At 45.4% G+C, this 16348-nt stretch overlaps 1 protein-coding gene across 1 annotated transcript in view; it reads left to right on the top strand.

Moving 5' to 3' along the window:
- Nucleotides 1–16348, top strand: part of LOC124613274 (zwei Ig domain protein zig-8-like) — a 433383-nt gene that overhangs the window by 333576 nt on the left and 83459 nt on the right. Inside the window, exon 5 of the mRNA XM_047141967.1 lies at nucleotides 8197–8365. Within this exon, the coding sequence (XP_046997923.1) occupies nucleotides 8197–8365 (169 nt within the window). The remainder of the gene's footprint in view (nucleotides 1–8196; nucleotides 8366–16348) is intronic.

Genomic DNA, 16348 nt, shown 5'->3' with positions numbered 1-16348 from the left:
CTGCAGAGGTACTGTTGCCAAACGTGTTCTTCATTTGGTAAGCTGAAACTGCCAACGCCCCCCCCCCCCTTGCAAAAAAAGAAAAAATACCACATGAAATCTTTGGATGGTAGCGAGTTCGATCCTTGCTACCATCTAATTTCCAATTTTTGTATCGCTCTCTCTTCCAATTTGAAGAAACCAGATGAATAACACGTTTGGCAACACCGTCTCTGACAGGCTGCTTGAATCTGCCTGCGCAACGACCTGAGTGGCTACCCTGAACCCTAATTACATCAGAAAGGGTCCAAATCATCGATTTTTGATTTATGAAGTCAACCTACTCTGCAACATTCTCACACGCTTTATATATATATATATATATATATATATATATATATATATATATATATATATATGAAAAATTTATGTTTTTGTGGGTGTCCCGATGCTTTTGATCACATACTGCACAATGAAAAGATTATAGAACCTAATGCCGAATCCTGGCGGACGCCTAGTTCTGCCTGCCAGCTTTGTCATTTGGCCGATGTATTGCTTGCCACAATCGTAACTGATGATATAGAATCCAGGTGTGTGTAGCCCTAATTTCTCTTTCGTTGAACCGAGCAGATTTTTAATTTTAGCCGATGCGCGGTAAATGGTTTTGATGTTTTTCTCAAAAACCCTGCCGGTCTTGTCCGTGGGGGGTCCAGTGTAAGGAAGGAACACCAGTTGGTTTGTGTCTTCATAGGGATCGTCTTCTGTCTTCTTCATGTTCCAACGGAGAGCGCGTCTTATTTGTGTCTCCGAGTAGCCGCAGCGGTGAAAGATTTCCCGAAGACGCTGCAAATCAGTGGGTAGGGTCTTCAGGTGGATACGAGTGTGTCTCATGCTCTGTGCATCAAATTGATGAGCACGGATTTCCGTTGTGGTAAGTGATGGCAGCTACTGGCGTTTCGGTACAGATGCGTGTTCGACTTCCTTCTGTACACATAATATCTCAGCGTGCTATTAGTTTTCTTCTTTATCAGAATATCGAGGAAAAATTAGCAACTGTTTCCTTTTACTTCCATGGCGAAATTTATACTGTCGTGTATGCTGATAAGGGGGTCACGAAATTCTCCCATGTGTCGTCAGTATGTCGAAAGAACGCCTCGGGATTTAGGGATTCTTTTTTCAAGAGCCGTTCCCTCTATATGCCTCTATATGCCTGGCGCTAGGGGCATGCCGAAGCGACTCCGTCTATAAACAGTGTTACACGATTTTCCGTAATATTTAGTTCGCATTGTAACAAAACGCAATAATAGCAGAACTGTGGCGATAAATCGCATAACCCCATTCGTGTTTTATCCAGTGCGTCGTTACACACCCACGTTTCGGGAAGACAGGTGCCGGCTCCGGCGACAATACGTTATTGTTACTATCGTAATTGTGGTATACTAAACGTTCTGGTACAGTGTATAGTTGACATAGTACTCCCGCACGGAGATTATGCAGCAACGTACTTTATTTAATATAAACTCTCTCTGCAGTGTGTCAAGGAATCGTAATTTATTCGCTGGACGGAGACCTTAAGCTTGATATCTTCCTTCTCGACGTTCTGGAGGAATAATCACCATTTCGTTTCCTTCATTCCAGTCACATCCATAGAAATTCAGACTCACCACATGTGGCAACTGCAGCCCCCTGGATGTTACACATAACATAAAGACAACGTAAAATGATTTTCACCTGGAATTTTCTCCAGATAGAATAACGGACGCCTGAGTCGCCATATTGAACTGCCGTTGTGTTTAGGTAATCTGCTGCTTGAGAATGTCAGAAATATGGCGCTAAAGTCGACGATAAATTAAATTTTTATTTTTGACAAAAGCTCATACGACCAAAGAATCGGTGGTTTAACCCTAGAGATTCGTAAAATGAATTGTATATCAGAAGGGAATCCAACCTTGGTGAGACCCTGTGGAGTCTGAATGTGAGGAAAACAAATGGAGTCCACAGACAACATGATTGTTAGCGCACTGCACGTAGAAGAAAAGGGTCCTGGGTCGGTTCCCAGTCTGAAACAATGTCTTGAATCATCACAACTGGCCGGCCGGGGTGGCCAAGCGGTTAAAGGCGCTACAGTCTGGAACCGCGCGGCCGCTACGGTCGCAGGTTCGAATCCTGCCTCGGGCATGGATGTGTGTGATATCCTTAGGTTAGTTAGGTTTAAGTAGTTCTAAGTTCTAGGGGACTGATGACCTTAGAAGTTAAGTCCCATAGTGCTCAGAGCCATTTGAACCATCACAACTCTTTCAACAAAAACACAATAAGCTGAAAAATATCATTCGAAACTGCGTGTATTCATAATTGTATAACAATAACATTTAATTTCAATACCTACCACCAACTTTCTATATTTGATAAGCTTGCCCCAAACTTGATTTCTAGTCCACATTTGCGAATAATCTTTTTCTTATTGTATTCGATGCCTATTCTTTCAACGAAGCACATTTTCAGGAAAATATTACCTGCCATTGTCACCAACGTTGATAACGTCTCTGCTTCTTCCTCTGTTCTGACAATCGCTTTGTCTTCTCGTGTCATTTCCCTGGCCGTCATTTGTTTGTGTACTTCAGGGAACTGCATTGTCGATTAGAGGCCCTCATTTGTTATGCAGCTAAAATCATTCTGAACCACTACGATGTTAACCTTTAGTGTTGGTAACAGTTTCAATGATTACAGATCGTCTGCAGGGATATGGAGTTTTTCCATAGCAGTTTCTTTGTCAGTACATAGATGACACTACGACCTAGAACGTATAACATCAATGACAGGAACTTGGCGACAGTGTTTAATACAAAGGGTGAAAACATTGTCAGCTATTACGCACAGGCTGTTAATGTAATACGTGAAAGCGTGCCTGATTCGCCCAGTTGATAAAACGTAAGGCGCTACCATTGATGTATCTACCACTGTTAGAACGGCATGTAGTAAACGACCAACTAACGCCTGCATTGTCAGACATGAACTAGTTTGCACTATTTAACTGATGCCGAAAGACATCAGTCAGAGACACCGACACAATAGCATACGTCAACACCACAAACAAAATGTTCGCTAACATTAGAAACTGACTTGAGAGACGATATGTTCCTTGTAGAAATATTCGCCGAAGAGCTAAAGAAACTGGCACACCAGTCTAATATCGTGTAGTCCTCCCCGCGAGCACGCAGAAGTGGAGCAATACAACGTGCCATGAACTCGACTAATGTCTGAAGTAGTGCTTGAGGAAACTGACACCATGAATCCTGCAGAACTGTCCATAAATCCGTAAGAGGAAGAGTACGAGGGGATGGAGATCTCTTCTGAGCAGAACGTCGCATGGCATCCCAGGTATGGTCAATAAGGTTCATGTCAGGGGAGACTGGTAACCAGCTGAAGTATATAAACTCAGAATAGTGTTCCTCAAACCACTGTGTGGCAACTCTGGGTGTGTGGGGTGTTGCACTGTCCTGCTGAAATTACGTGAGTCCACCGGAATGCACAATGGATATGAGCCGATGCTTACGTACGTGTCACCTGTCTGAGTCGTATCAAGGGCTCCCATATCATTCCACCCGCACACTCCCCACACCATTACAGAGCCTCCACCATCTTCAAGAGTCCCCTACTGACATGCAAAGTCCATGAATCCATGATGTTGTCTCCAAATTCGTACACGCAGTTCCTCTCGTTACAATTTGAACCGGGACTGGTCCGACCAGGTAACAAGTTTCCAGTAATCAACAGTCAACTGTCGGTGTTGACGGGCTCAGGCGGGGTGTAAAGCTCTGCGTCGTGCAGTCGTCGGGGATACACGAGTGGGCCTTCAGCTCCTAAAGCCCATATCGAAGAAGTTTCGTTGAATGGTTCGAACGCTGACACTTGTTGATGGCTCAGCATTGAAATCTGCAGCAATATGCAGAAGGTTGCACTTCTGTCAGCATGAACGGTTCTCTTCAGACCTCGTTGGTCCTATTCTTGCAGGATCTTCTTCCAGCCGCAGCGATGTCAGAGATTTGATGTTTTACCGGATTCCTAATATTCACGGTACACCGGTGAAATGGTCGTACGGGAAATTCCCCACTTCATGGCTAACGCGGAGATGCTGAGTCCCATCACTCGGGCCCCGACTGTAACACCACGTACAAACTCACATAAGCCTTGATGACCCTGCGATTGTAGCAGCTATAACTGATCTAACAACTGCGCCAGGCACTTGTTGTCTTATATAGGCGTTGCCGACTGTAGCGCCGTATTCTCCCTGTTTATATATATGCGTATTTGAATGTGGATTCCTATACCAGTTTCTTTGGAGCTTCTGAGTGTATGTAGTTAAAAGAAAAGTGTGGTGCTGTAAATATTGTATATGATAATAGTACCCATATAAATGGTGGTACAATAATTTCCCAGTCAGAACTTGAAAAAGATAATGAAACGTGTCACACGCAGAATACCCTGTCGTTTGAATGGCTAGGAAAAGTATATATGGTACTTTTAGGTGATACAACGCTGGAATAACGAGTGAGGAAACTGAAAAGTGCAGTTACACTCGGTGTGGTAAGAGGCGGTAGTGTCTGACTGGAGGGGTGTACAGTAACCAATGCTGACAGCAATGAAGGCTTAATTCAGCTCCGGTGTTCGATTTGTAGTGGCTCAGCGAGGAAGAACGCACCTCACTCTGTTGGCTGCTTCTGGCGAAGACGAACGGTCGGCGGATTCCGCCGTGGCGAGAGGATGCAGCGTAGACAGCCCTGTGGAGGACCGGCAGCCTCTGTAGGCCACGGTCATGACGTCAGCACCGCGCTACAGCTGGGTCGGTGGTGGCACTTTGCGCAGCCCCTCGGCCTTTCACACGTTAACCGCGGCGGCACGCTGGGACTGTTGGGTGCAGGAGTCGGATGTCGGCTGTCTGCCCTCTGGCTAGAATCGGTTGGTGGCTGGCGCTGAGGTACGAAGCCCTACGGGGTACGTAGCGCAGGCAGCATCAAGTACAAATGGCAGGTTAGTGGTGTTGTGGCGCTAATTCCCGTGAGGAACCCAGTGCTGGTGGCGACAGCTGCGTGTCTGTTGCTGGTGATGCCCAGTCGTATCACTGTCTGGCGTGGCCCAGGCGTCGTAGTGGTGCTGCTGGGCTCTGGTAAAGGAAAGCCCCTCTGCTTCTAAATTCAATCGGATTTATATTGGTCAGAGTTTCGTTTGATTCACTGAAACCTGACACTTAGTGACATCACACATAACAAGGGACTTGCTCTGATGTGGTGTCACTGATCCACCTGCAATGGTTATTACTGACAAGCGGTGCAGTTTTCCGCTCAGTGCAAGTAGCCGCATTTTGTAATCCCCTTATGTGCGTGTTATTCTGACTCAAGTGTCGCTACATAGTGGTGACTAGCCTGTGGCCCCTAATGTAGTAAGTCACAGTGTCTTTTTCATTAACTTCTTACAACTTTTGCTGAAAGATTGGGTAACAACAGTGCACTGCCCCACTCCGCAGAGACACAGCGCTTCAAGTCTTACTCGAACCTTGTTCTTTATTGAGATGACCTTTTCTCTTAACTTTTAAAACAAGTGTGTACTACTACATTCTTCAGTACTATCCAATTACTTTATTAATCTTCAACTAAATAAATCTACTTTTCATCCCTCGCTACGGGAATCCAATCTATGAGAACTTAGATAATCCGTGGGTCAGGTATCAGTACGGCTTATCATTTCAGAGACGGAAAAGCTATACAGAGGATAATCAGAGTCACTATGGTGCTAGGAATAGCGACAATCAAGGTCGCAGTTTCCTGACATCTAACAACCCGATACTGTTCCACAGTTTGCGGCAACTGCTCTGAGCCGGCCGGAGTGGCCAAGCGGTTCTAGGCGCTACAGTCTGGAACCCCACGACCGCTACGGTCGCAGGTTCGAATCCTGCCTCGGGCATGGTTGTGTGTGATGTCCTTAGGTTAGTTAGGTTTAAGTAGCTCTAAGTTCTACGGGACTGATGGCCACTGAAGTTATGTCCCATAGTGCTCAAAGCCATTTGAACCTTTTGAACTCCTCTGACGTGATCTGCACCTCTTGTGCAGCTATCATCTGACTTAATGAATGGTGTGCGTTGCATTACCAGGTGTCGTTTAGGATGATAGGGTTTTGTTTGGAAAACATCTCTTTATGTTCGTCTCGCCAATACAACTGTGGCAGTGTTACATTCAGCAGAGTAATACCTGAAACTATGGCCTCATGGTATGACACATAGTCGCTTTGATCAACAATCCAATTCCTTGGAATTACAAACGTCTTGCTCCGTTAAGATTTCCTTGCTCATAGAAACTAGCAACCGCTACTAAGCTGTTGTGTATTGAACACACCCAGTGCAAACCGGTTTTCTAAAAGTACTGCTTTGGATTCCTCACCAATTTCTGTCATGGACATCATTCTGCTACACCACTGAACAGCTGCGTGTGCACGTGTTTCATACCATTGTGACTTAACGATTCTGACCTATGGTGATCATCCCACTGTGGTACTGCTGAAGCTCAACCTCATCCATCGCCGTGTTTCGGTCCCCATTTTCTGCTACTGGTAATACCACCTTCTCTCTTTCTTTCACAAACCTCCCAGCTGCCTTGAGCTTCACTGTGGAGATCTGCATCCTTCAACACTTAACCAATGTATCCTTGCTCACTACTGGAATCTACACTGATACGTAAAAGTGTGTACCATGTGTTTTAGTCCACGCAGTTGTGCCTTGGCAAGTTCTGGCTGCTCGGCTCAGCTCCCAACTGTGCACTGACCAGCCACTACATTACGCTCACCAACCTAATAGCCGATATGTCCATCTTTGGCACGGATAACAGCGGCAACGCGTCGTGGCATGGAATCACTGAGTCACTGGTAGCTCGCTGGAGGGAGCTGACATCACATCCGCACACGCAAATCACCGAATTATCGTAAATTCCGGGGAGAATGGTGATGAGCTGACACCACATTCAATCACATACCAGATGTGTTCAATCGGGTTCAAATCTGGCCAGTTGGGGAGTCAGCGAACCAATGGGAGCTCGCCACCGTGTTGCGCAAATCAATTCATCACACTCCTGGCCTTGTGGCATGGGACATTATCCTGTCGAAACATGCCACTGCCGTCGGGAATCAAGAACCTCATGAAGGCTATACGTGGTCTGGAACCAATGTACCATACTCCTTGGCAGTCATGGTGCCTTGCACGAGCTCCACTGGATCCATGGATGCTCACGTGAATGTTCCCCAGGCCGTAATGATGCTTCTGCCAGTTTTTCTCATTCCTGCAGTGCAGCTGTCAAGGAGTTGTTTCCCTACAAGACGACAGATTCCCGCTCTCCCATCGGCATGAAGAAGAAGATATCGGGACTCATCAGACCATGCAACGCTCTGCCACTGCGCCAACGTCCAGTGCCTATCGCACATGCCCATTCCCGTCGTAGTTGCAGATTCGTGGTGTTAACGCTGGCTCATGCATGGGTCGTCGGCTGCGGACGCTCTTCGTTCGAAGTGTTCCACGCACTGTGCGTTCAGACACACACGTACTCTGTCCAGCGTTAAAGTGTGATGTTAGTTCCGCCACAATATTCCGACTGTCCTGTTTTACCAATCTGCCCAGCCTACGACATCAGACATCTGTAATGAGGGTTGGTCGCCGACCCCACGACGTCTAGACGTGGTTTCACCTTTGTTTCGCCACTTGTTGAAGAGACTCACCACAGCACTCGCCGAACGCCCGACAAGTCGTGCAATTTCCGAAACGCTCCCGACGAACCTCTGGGCCATCGCAATTAGTGCATAAACTGCGTCAAAATCCCGGCTTAGAGTCCTAGCTCAGTTCAGCTAGTAAGCTGTCGAAAGATGCACTTGTTATTCAGCACACCGGTCTCCAGATTCGCAGTCTGCGTGGAGTGCCATTTCATAGCCTCCGTTAACCTCCTTGCGATTTCCGGTGTTTTGTTCAATTCGCTCACTTCGCTTGTGTCTGTTGTCGCGGATATGGTCTTCAGCATTCCACATGCGGCATCTACACCCTCCCCCCTTTTCAGCCTCCTGGACTCGTGCATCACCGATCCTATTACTTCATACATCTGCTCCCTCAATCATGCGTACGCCCGGAGCAGTCACCTGTGTTCCTTCGACACATTTCTAAGCGAGCGCCTGTACTTCTGTTTGCAGGAGATCAACTACGACTCGCCGAGGGGCGGCGTGTCTGTGATCACAGAGAAAGGTGACGTCACGACCAGCTACCTGCTGATCCAGCGCGCCGACTCCCCGGACTCGGGGAAGTACACCTGCCATCCTTCCAACGCCAACCTCAAGACTGTTGTCGTTCATGTGCTCAACGGTAGGTCGACTCCCAACTTCGCAGTACCTTTCCGTGTATCACCTTGCATTATTTAACTTTAATATAAAAATGCAAATTACAAAAAGTAGCGCATCAAGAAAATGACACAAATATTTCTGATATGTAGCAAAGATAATGTATAGAACAAAGATAATGTGAACTCACAATCGTAAAGTGGACTATAATTAAAGTTCCGCATTTGTTACAGAGTAAGTGCCTTCAGTTCTAAAACAAATATTTTATGATTTGCTACACTAGGAGGATTATTTGGAAAGTCTTTTATCACAGCGGCGTTTAGAAAGTAAATGCTCAGTACAGAAACTGCAGTATAATCAGTCACATGGAAAATAACATTTAGGTTATCAATATGCGATAAATATCTATGAGCAAATGTATCTCATTTAAGTCGACGTAAGTTTGGAAGATTGGTGTAACATTTTAAGAACTACACTGCCAAACCCATTTTGTTATAGACTGTATAGCATATTAGTTTCGCATGAAGCAGGATAGAGTCATTTAGGCTACTTCTATGGTACATCCAAGGATACTAATCGAACACTCTGGTGTGAACACAAGGAAATATTCAACGGCCCAAACAGGGACTGACCCTACCATCAGTTACACGCACAAATTATATTAATACTAGGTGCATTACTAACATCGTAACAAAGCTAAGATTTTAGCAAAAAATTTGCAGACTGACTTGAAAAATAGCGGATTCACTGATTTACTTTCTTTTCTTTTTGCATCAGCCAGGAGACAGTCATATGAGCATTTTAGAATTCCGTAACAGGTTTTGACCAGCAAGTGGTGGTCTTCAGACAAAAGACACATGCAGCAAGCGGTTTCCGTAGCGTTGTTAACAATACAGTTTCGACAGTGTTAAATGCTCAAGTGACCGTGCCCAGAAAAAATATAAAAACTGAAGTAAAGGTAATGTTTCTGAAGTGGGTCATTTAATAAATTTTCAGCCTTATATAATGAGAATATTTGTTGCGAGGGCTATTCTGGAATGAAGACGTTTGCACAGCAGAGGAAATCACGGCCGGTTGCATCAAAACAGTCGGAAGACTGACGACAAAATGTGTATCCTGGGAGCGCTAGTACTATATACGTTAGCACCATGAGGTTACCCCAGGTCGAGTACAGATTACCTTAGGTACTGCTCAAAGTAGTAAACGGAAGTACGTCGGTAAACAAGAACATTCAAATGTTTCCAACCCTGATGCCCATTTTCCAACTTTCCCAAACCTGGGATCCGCCTACTACCGCTCGACACAGACACGGGACAAACACGACAAACCACTCGTTCCTACACAGGGAACAAGGAATTTTTGGCTGAGAGGCAGGCATTATGTCTCGACGACCTGGGCCTATCAGCCATGGCAAACCATTTACGAATCTTTGCAACTGTTCAAGACCATCATCCCTGTAGGAAATGGCTTTCTCCATACCTACAATCAAGGAAAGTCCACGACAACATGAGACCAACTGCACAAGAGTGGTTCCAGCTGAATGGCCTTACTCCTCTGACCTAAGGTCACGGATCACTTCATAGACAATCAAATGCAGTAGTGGAACTGCTACCATGTAAATCATGTGCGAACACTCTGATGAGACGACATTATTGGTGGGATCATTCCATTTTGTCTCATTCTAATTCGAACAATTCCCTCTGTTGATTCGTAGATACTGATAATATCTGAATAATTTTGACGCGTTGAGGCTACAATTATATAACGAGAAATACACGCAGTATCAAGGCACGAACAACCAGCACTGAGAATTCCAAAAACGTATGTCCTAAACTTACCCAATGCCAAGCAAGACGTATCCTACTGACCGTGGCTAACAGTAAGTTACCACACTACTATGAGAATGAGGTAGAAAATATACTTGCAGATAACTTGTCAAACTGGATACTATCGTGTAAGACGCACAACATGTAAGCATTTTTTCAAGAACCTATGCGAAATGACTGTGCACACCACGTTACACACAATTAGGAAGCGACCGAATAAAAGCTACAGTGACAGCGTTGGAGGTGATGAGTTTAAAGTCTCGCAGTCGCGTCCACAGATCCTGTGTGTGCAAACGACCGCAGCTCTTCATACAGCTATCGTTTTCTCTTTATGTGACAGCGAGTTAAAACGCCTTTGAAAATAAACAATCCCGATGCGTGTCAATTTTACGGCCACTGATGCGAAATGTCAGTAAAAAAGGGCGGAGTGCCGCAGATATTCACTTTGAATTGGGTGACATCTATTGACATTCGGTAGTGGAGGGAGCGCAAAATACGGCGTGATCCCACAGGTTTGGGAGCGCCCGTGCGAATGTTCTCCACGAGGGCCAATGGCAAGCAAAACAATGTGGCAGGAAATATTATGGAACAGATGAGTAAAAAGGTGGAACAAAATTTTTTCTTCACAAGTTTTAAGTTTGATTAGGTATTTTTTTAAATCTTTGAAGGTGATTGTAACTTTGTAACTATGTACTGCATGGGTTGAAAAGTATTAATAGTAGCTAAATAATGCCAAAAAACTCTTTGCGTATGCGTTATTCGACTGGTTACATACGAAGTGAGATAAATTAGTACTTCATCCCGTAAAAGATGAAGCGTAAATATATTTGTCTGTCTTGAAAATATAGCTATTTCACGTTGAAGCAAACTCTAACTTCCTAACTCATACGTAGACAGTGGCACAAGAAGAAACTGAGCTGAAGGTTTGTGTAACTGGATCATCAATTATCTTTTCACATCTGCTGCCGTCTAAGGCCTTCCCTTATTTTTATTTAACTGTAGGCATCGAGGTAGCCACTTCAGCTATTGATATGTTTTCGTCGGAATATTTTGTGATTTGAATAATGAAAAACTGCAACAGTTACTTATTTTTTCATTATCAGCACAACGTTTTTCATCAATTTATTGTCATTTTGATGTGTATTTGTTTACATAAATATTTTTGCTAAAATTTATATATATGATTTTCTGCCTCTCTGGCACTGTAGTTGTTTTCTTTTTTTTTTTTTTTTTTTTTTTTTTTGAGGTCATAATGCTATCGTAAAATCAGACTAAATGATTCTTGGAATGATTTTTATACAGTAATGTTAGAGACGGTGTTTTTACTTGTCTACTTGTATTCAAACGTCACATAAATATTCTCGAAACGCTCTGTGATGAGCGCGACATACTAAATAACTGGTGCAGTTTTTCATAATTCAAATCGAGAATGATACAGCTGCATACTTTCCTAAAACATCGATTATGAGTAATTTGTCCCTTTACATCCATGAAAGACATTCCCTAGGTGACATGACAGTCACTCCCCTGGATACCCATACAGTCAACCTTCATTTAGTTGAAGTGGTCTAAACATAGATCTTCAATTCCAGAGTGTTGCCCGATGTATTTTATAGTATTCCAGTCTCTGCTACTGACCTGATACATCAATAGCTCACTGACTATCTCTCAGCATTAGAATGGTTTCAGAATTAAAACACCACCTCGCACTGCCGTAAGTACAATTCAGTTACACCCTCTGACAGTAATTTCAGTTTCAGACACATGGCAATCTTTGTGTTGAAAATAGTATTAAATTTACTAAGAGCACTCTTTTTCGTAATCTCTGTTGTACACGGTCCAGTATCATTAATATGACCACTGACAATATTCGGCATCAACGTGATATACCCATCCACAGACGGCAGGTGGCAGCCCTAACGGTTGAGAATATACAGGCTGGACCACTGAAAGTGACCGGGCCAAATATCTCACGAAATAAGCGTCAAACTACACTCCTGGAAATGGAAAAAAGAACACATTGACACCGGTGTGTCAGACCCACCATACTTGCTCCGGATACTGCGAGAGGGCTGTACAAGCAATGATCACACGCACGGCACAGCGGACACACCAGGAACCGCGGTGTTGGCCGTCGAATGGCGCTAGCTGCGCAGCATTTGTGCACCGCCGCCGTCAGTGTCAGCCAGTTTGCCGTGGCATACGGAGCTCCATCGCAGTCTTTAACACTGGTAGCATGCCGCGACAGCGTGGACGTGAACCGTATGTGCAGTTGACGGACTTTGAGCGAGGGCGTATAGTGGGCATGCGGGAGGCCGGGTGGACGTACCGCCGAATTGCTCAACACGTGGGGCGTGAGGTCTCCACAGTACATCGATGTTGTCGCCAGTGGTCGGCGGAAGGTGCACGTGCCCGTCGACCTGGGACCGGACCGCAGCGACGCACGGATGCACGCCAAGGCCGTAGGATCCTACGCAGTGCCGTAGGGGACCACACCGCCACTTTCCAGCAAATTAGGGACACTGTTGCTCCAGGGGTATCGGCGAAGACCATTCGCAACCGTCTCCATGAAGCTGGGCTACGGTCCCGCACACCGTTAGGCCGTCTTCCGCTCACGCCCCAACATCGTGCAGCCCGCCTCCAGTGGTGTCGCGACTGGCGTGAATGGAGGGACGAATGGAGACGTGTCGTCTTCAGCGATGAGAGTCGCTTCTGCCTTGGTGCCAATGATGGTCGTATGCGTGTTTGGCGCCGTGCAGGTGAGCGCCACAATCAGGACTGCATACGACCGAGGCACACAGGGCCAACACCCGGCATCATGGTGTGGGGGAGCGATCTCCTACATTGGCTGTACACCACTGGTGATCGTCGAGGGGACACTGAATAGTGCACGGTACATCCAAACCGTCATCGAACCCATCGTTCTACCATTCCTAGACCGGCAAGGGAACTTGCTGTTCCAACAGGACAATGCACGTCCGCATGTATCCCGTGCCACCCAACGTGCTCTAGAAGGTGTAAGTCAACTACCCTGGCCAGCAAGATCTCCGGATCTGTCCCCCATTGAGCATGTTTGGGACTGGATGAAGCGTCGTCTCACGCGGTCTGCACGTCCAGCACGAACGCTGGTCCAACTGAGGCGCCAGGTGGAAATGGCATGGCAAGCCGCTCCACAGGACTACATTCAGCATCTCTACGATCGTCTCCATGGGAGAATAGCAGCCTGCATTTCTGCGAAAGGTGGATATACACTGTACTAGTGCCGACATTGTGCATGCTCTGTTGCCTGTGTCTATGTGCCTGTGGTTCTGTCAGTGTGATCATGTGATGTATCTGACCCCAGGAATGTGTCAATAAAGTGTCCCCTTCCTGGGACAATGAATTCACGGTGTTCTTATTTCAATTTCCAGGAGTGTATATTACTACAAAGAACGAAACTTGTCTAGCTTGAAGGGGGAAACCAGATGGCGCTATGGTTGGCCCACTAGATAGCGCTGCCATAGGTCAAACGGATATCAACTGCGTTTTTATAAAAATAGGAACCCTATTTTCTATTACATATGGCTCATAATTTTAGACGAACAGTTGGTAATAGGTAGGTTTTTTAAATTAAAATACAAAACGTAGGTACGTTTGAACATTTTATTTCGGTTGTTCCAATGTGATACATGTACCTTTGTGTACTTATCATTTCTGAGAACGCATGCTGTTACAGCGTGATTACCTGTAAGTACCACATTAATGCAAGAAATGCTCAAAATGATGTCTGTAAACCTCAATGCATTTGCCAATACGTGTAACGACATTCCTCTGAACAGCGAGCAGCTCGCCTTCCCCAATGTTAATGCGCTGACGCATGTTGTCAGGCGTTGTCGGTGGATCACGATAGCAAATATCCTTCAACTTTTACCACAGAAAGAAATCCGCGGACGTCAGATCCGGTGAATGTGCGGGCAATGGTATGGTGCTTCGACGACCAATCCACCTCTCATGAAATATGCTATTCAGTACCGCTTCATCCGCACGAGAGCTATGTGCCAGACATTCATCATGTTGGAAGTACATCGCCATTCTGTCATGCAGTGAAACATCTTGTAGTAACATCGGTAGAACATTACGTAGTAAATCAGCATACATTGTACCATGTAGACTGCCATCGACAAAATGGGGGCTAATTATCCTTCCTCCGATAATGCCGCACAATATTATTAACCCGGCAAGGTCGCTGATGTTCCACTCGTCGCAGCCATCGTTGATTTTTCCGTTGCCCAGTAGTGTGAATTATGCCGGTTTACGTTACCGCTGTTGGTGAACGACGCTTCGTCGCTAAATAGAATGCATGCAAAAAATCTCTCATCGCCCAGTAATTTCTCTTGCGCCCAGTGGCAGAACAGTACACGACTTCTAAGTCGTCGTCATGCAATTCCTGGTACATAGAAATATGGTACGGGTGCAATCGACGTTGATGTAGCATTCGCAACATCGGCGTTTTTGAGATTCCCGATTCTCGCGCAGTTTGTCTGCCACTGATGTGCGGATTAGCCGCGACAGCAGCTAAAAGACCTACTTGGGCATCATCAATTGTTGCAGGTCGTGGTTGACATTTCACATGTGGCTGAACACTTCCTGTTTCCTTAAATAACGTAACTATCCGGCGAACGGTCCGGACACTTGGATGATGTCTTCCAGGATACCGAGCAGCATACATAGTACATGCCCGTTCGGCATTTTGATCACACTATTGTGCATCAACACGATATCGACCTTTTCCGTAATTGGTAAACGGTCTATTTTAACACAGGTAACGTATCACGAAGCAAATACCGTCCTCACTGGCGGAATGTTTGAAACGTCCCCTTAGAAAAATTATACATGACTGTGCTTAACCTAACACACAATATCTTTAGCGCAACGCAATCTGACTTTCAAAAATCCCTGCAAAAGAATGGCCCTGAGTAACATTAAACTATACCTTTCAGAAATCACTTACCTCACAAAAATCCTCATTACTCGAACTACTGCAGTACAGCGAGCGCCACTACTGCCAGCTAAATAAAAGATTCAAACTACGGAAGGCACTAACTACTGATAGGGATAGTTAGCAAATGAAAGATATTAATACAGAACAAACAATGTATTTACCTTGATAGTCATAATAAATATAGCAATTCATGACAAATTACAAAACTCCGCCATCTCTCTCCCCACATCCACCACTGCTGGCGGTTCACCTCCAACTGCGCAACGCTATGCGCTGTTCATATCCAGCTGCCGCTGCCCAACACTACAATGGCAGACAACAATGCAAACTAGCCACAGACTGCACACAGCACAGCCAGTGATTTTTGTACAAAGGTGGCGTTACCAATAAAAAAAACCTAAACAGCCTACTTACATGTTATGTGATACCACGTACTTTATGTTTGTGACTATTAGAGCGTCATCTATAGCAAAGAGAAAAACGCGGTCCAACTAAAACATTCATATTTCTTTACGTTCTACACGAATATGTAATAAAAAATGGGGGTTCCTATTTAAAAAAAAACGCAGTTAATATCCGTTTGACCTATGGCAGGGCCATCTAGCGGGCCAACCATAGCGCCATCTGGTTCCCCCTTCAAGCTTGACAATTTCGTTATTTGTAGTTGTTTAGTTTGACGCTTATTTCGTGTGATATTTGACCCGTCACAATCAATGGACCGCCCTGTATAACGCGGGTTGTTGGGACAAGGAAGACAATGTAGTCGTTATAGTAATGCGGAAGTGTAGCGATTTATCTGATGTCCAAAAGGGCATGTTCATTGGCTTTCAGGACAAGGGTAGGAGCATTTCTGAAACAGCTGAGTTTGTAAATTGTTGGCATCCCACCGTGGTTGAAGTATACCGAGTACGTCAAAACGAGCCATACAAAACTGGAGCCGAGGCAAAGTGTGGAGCACCACGGCCCATAGATAGCAGGGGTGAACTACGGCTGCGGTGAAGTGTATGGGCCAACAGATGTTTAAACTGTTGAGCAACAGGTCGCCCAGATGAACCAAGGGAATACAAACAGTATCTCCTCAACGACCGTTCAGTAAACGTTGCTGCTTATGGAACTCTGCAACCGGCGTATGGTTCATGCACTCAAGCTGACTGCTGTTCATCGGCGATGAAGACTGGGACATGAACCCCATACGGCAACT

This window comes from Schistocerca americana, chromosome 4, assembly GCF_021461395.2.
Source record: "Schistocerca americana isolate TAMUIC-IGC-003095 chromosome 4, iqSchAmer2.1, whole genome shotgun sequence".
NCBI classification, from domain to species: Eukaryota; Metazoa; Arthropoda; class Insecta; order Orthoptera; family Acrididae; genus Schistocerca; species Schistocerca americana.
This window is presented reverse-complemented; position numbering and strand designations above follow the sequence as displayed.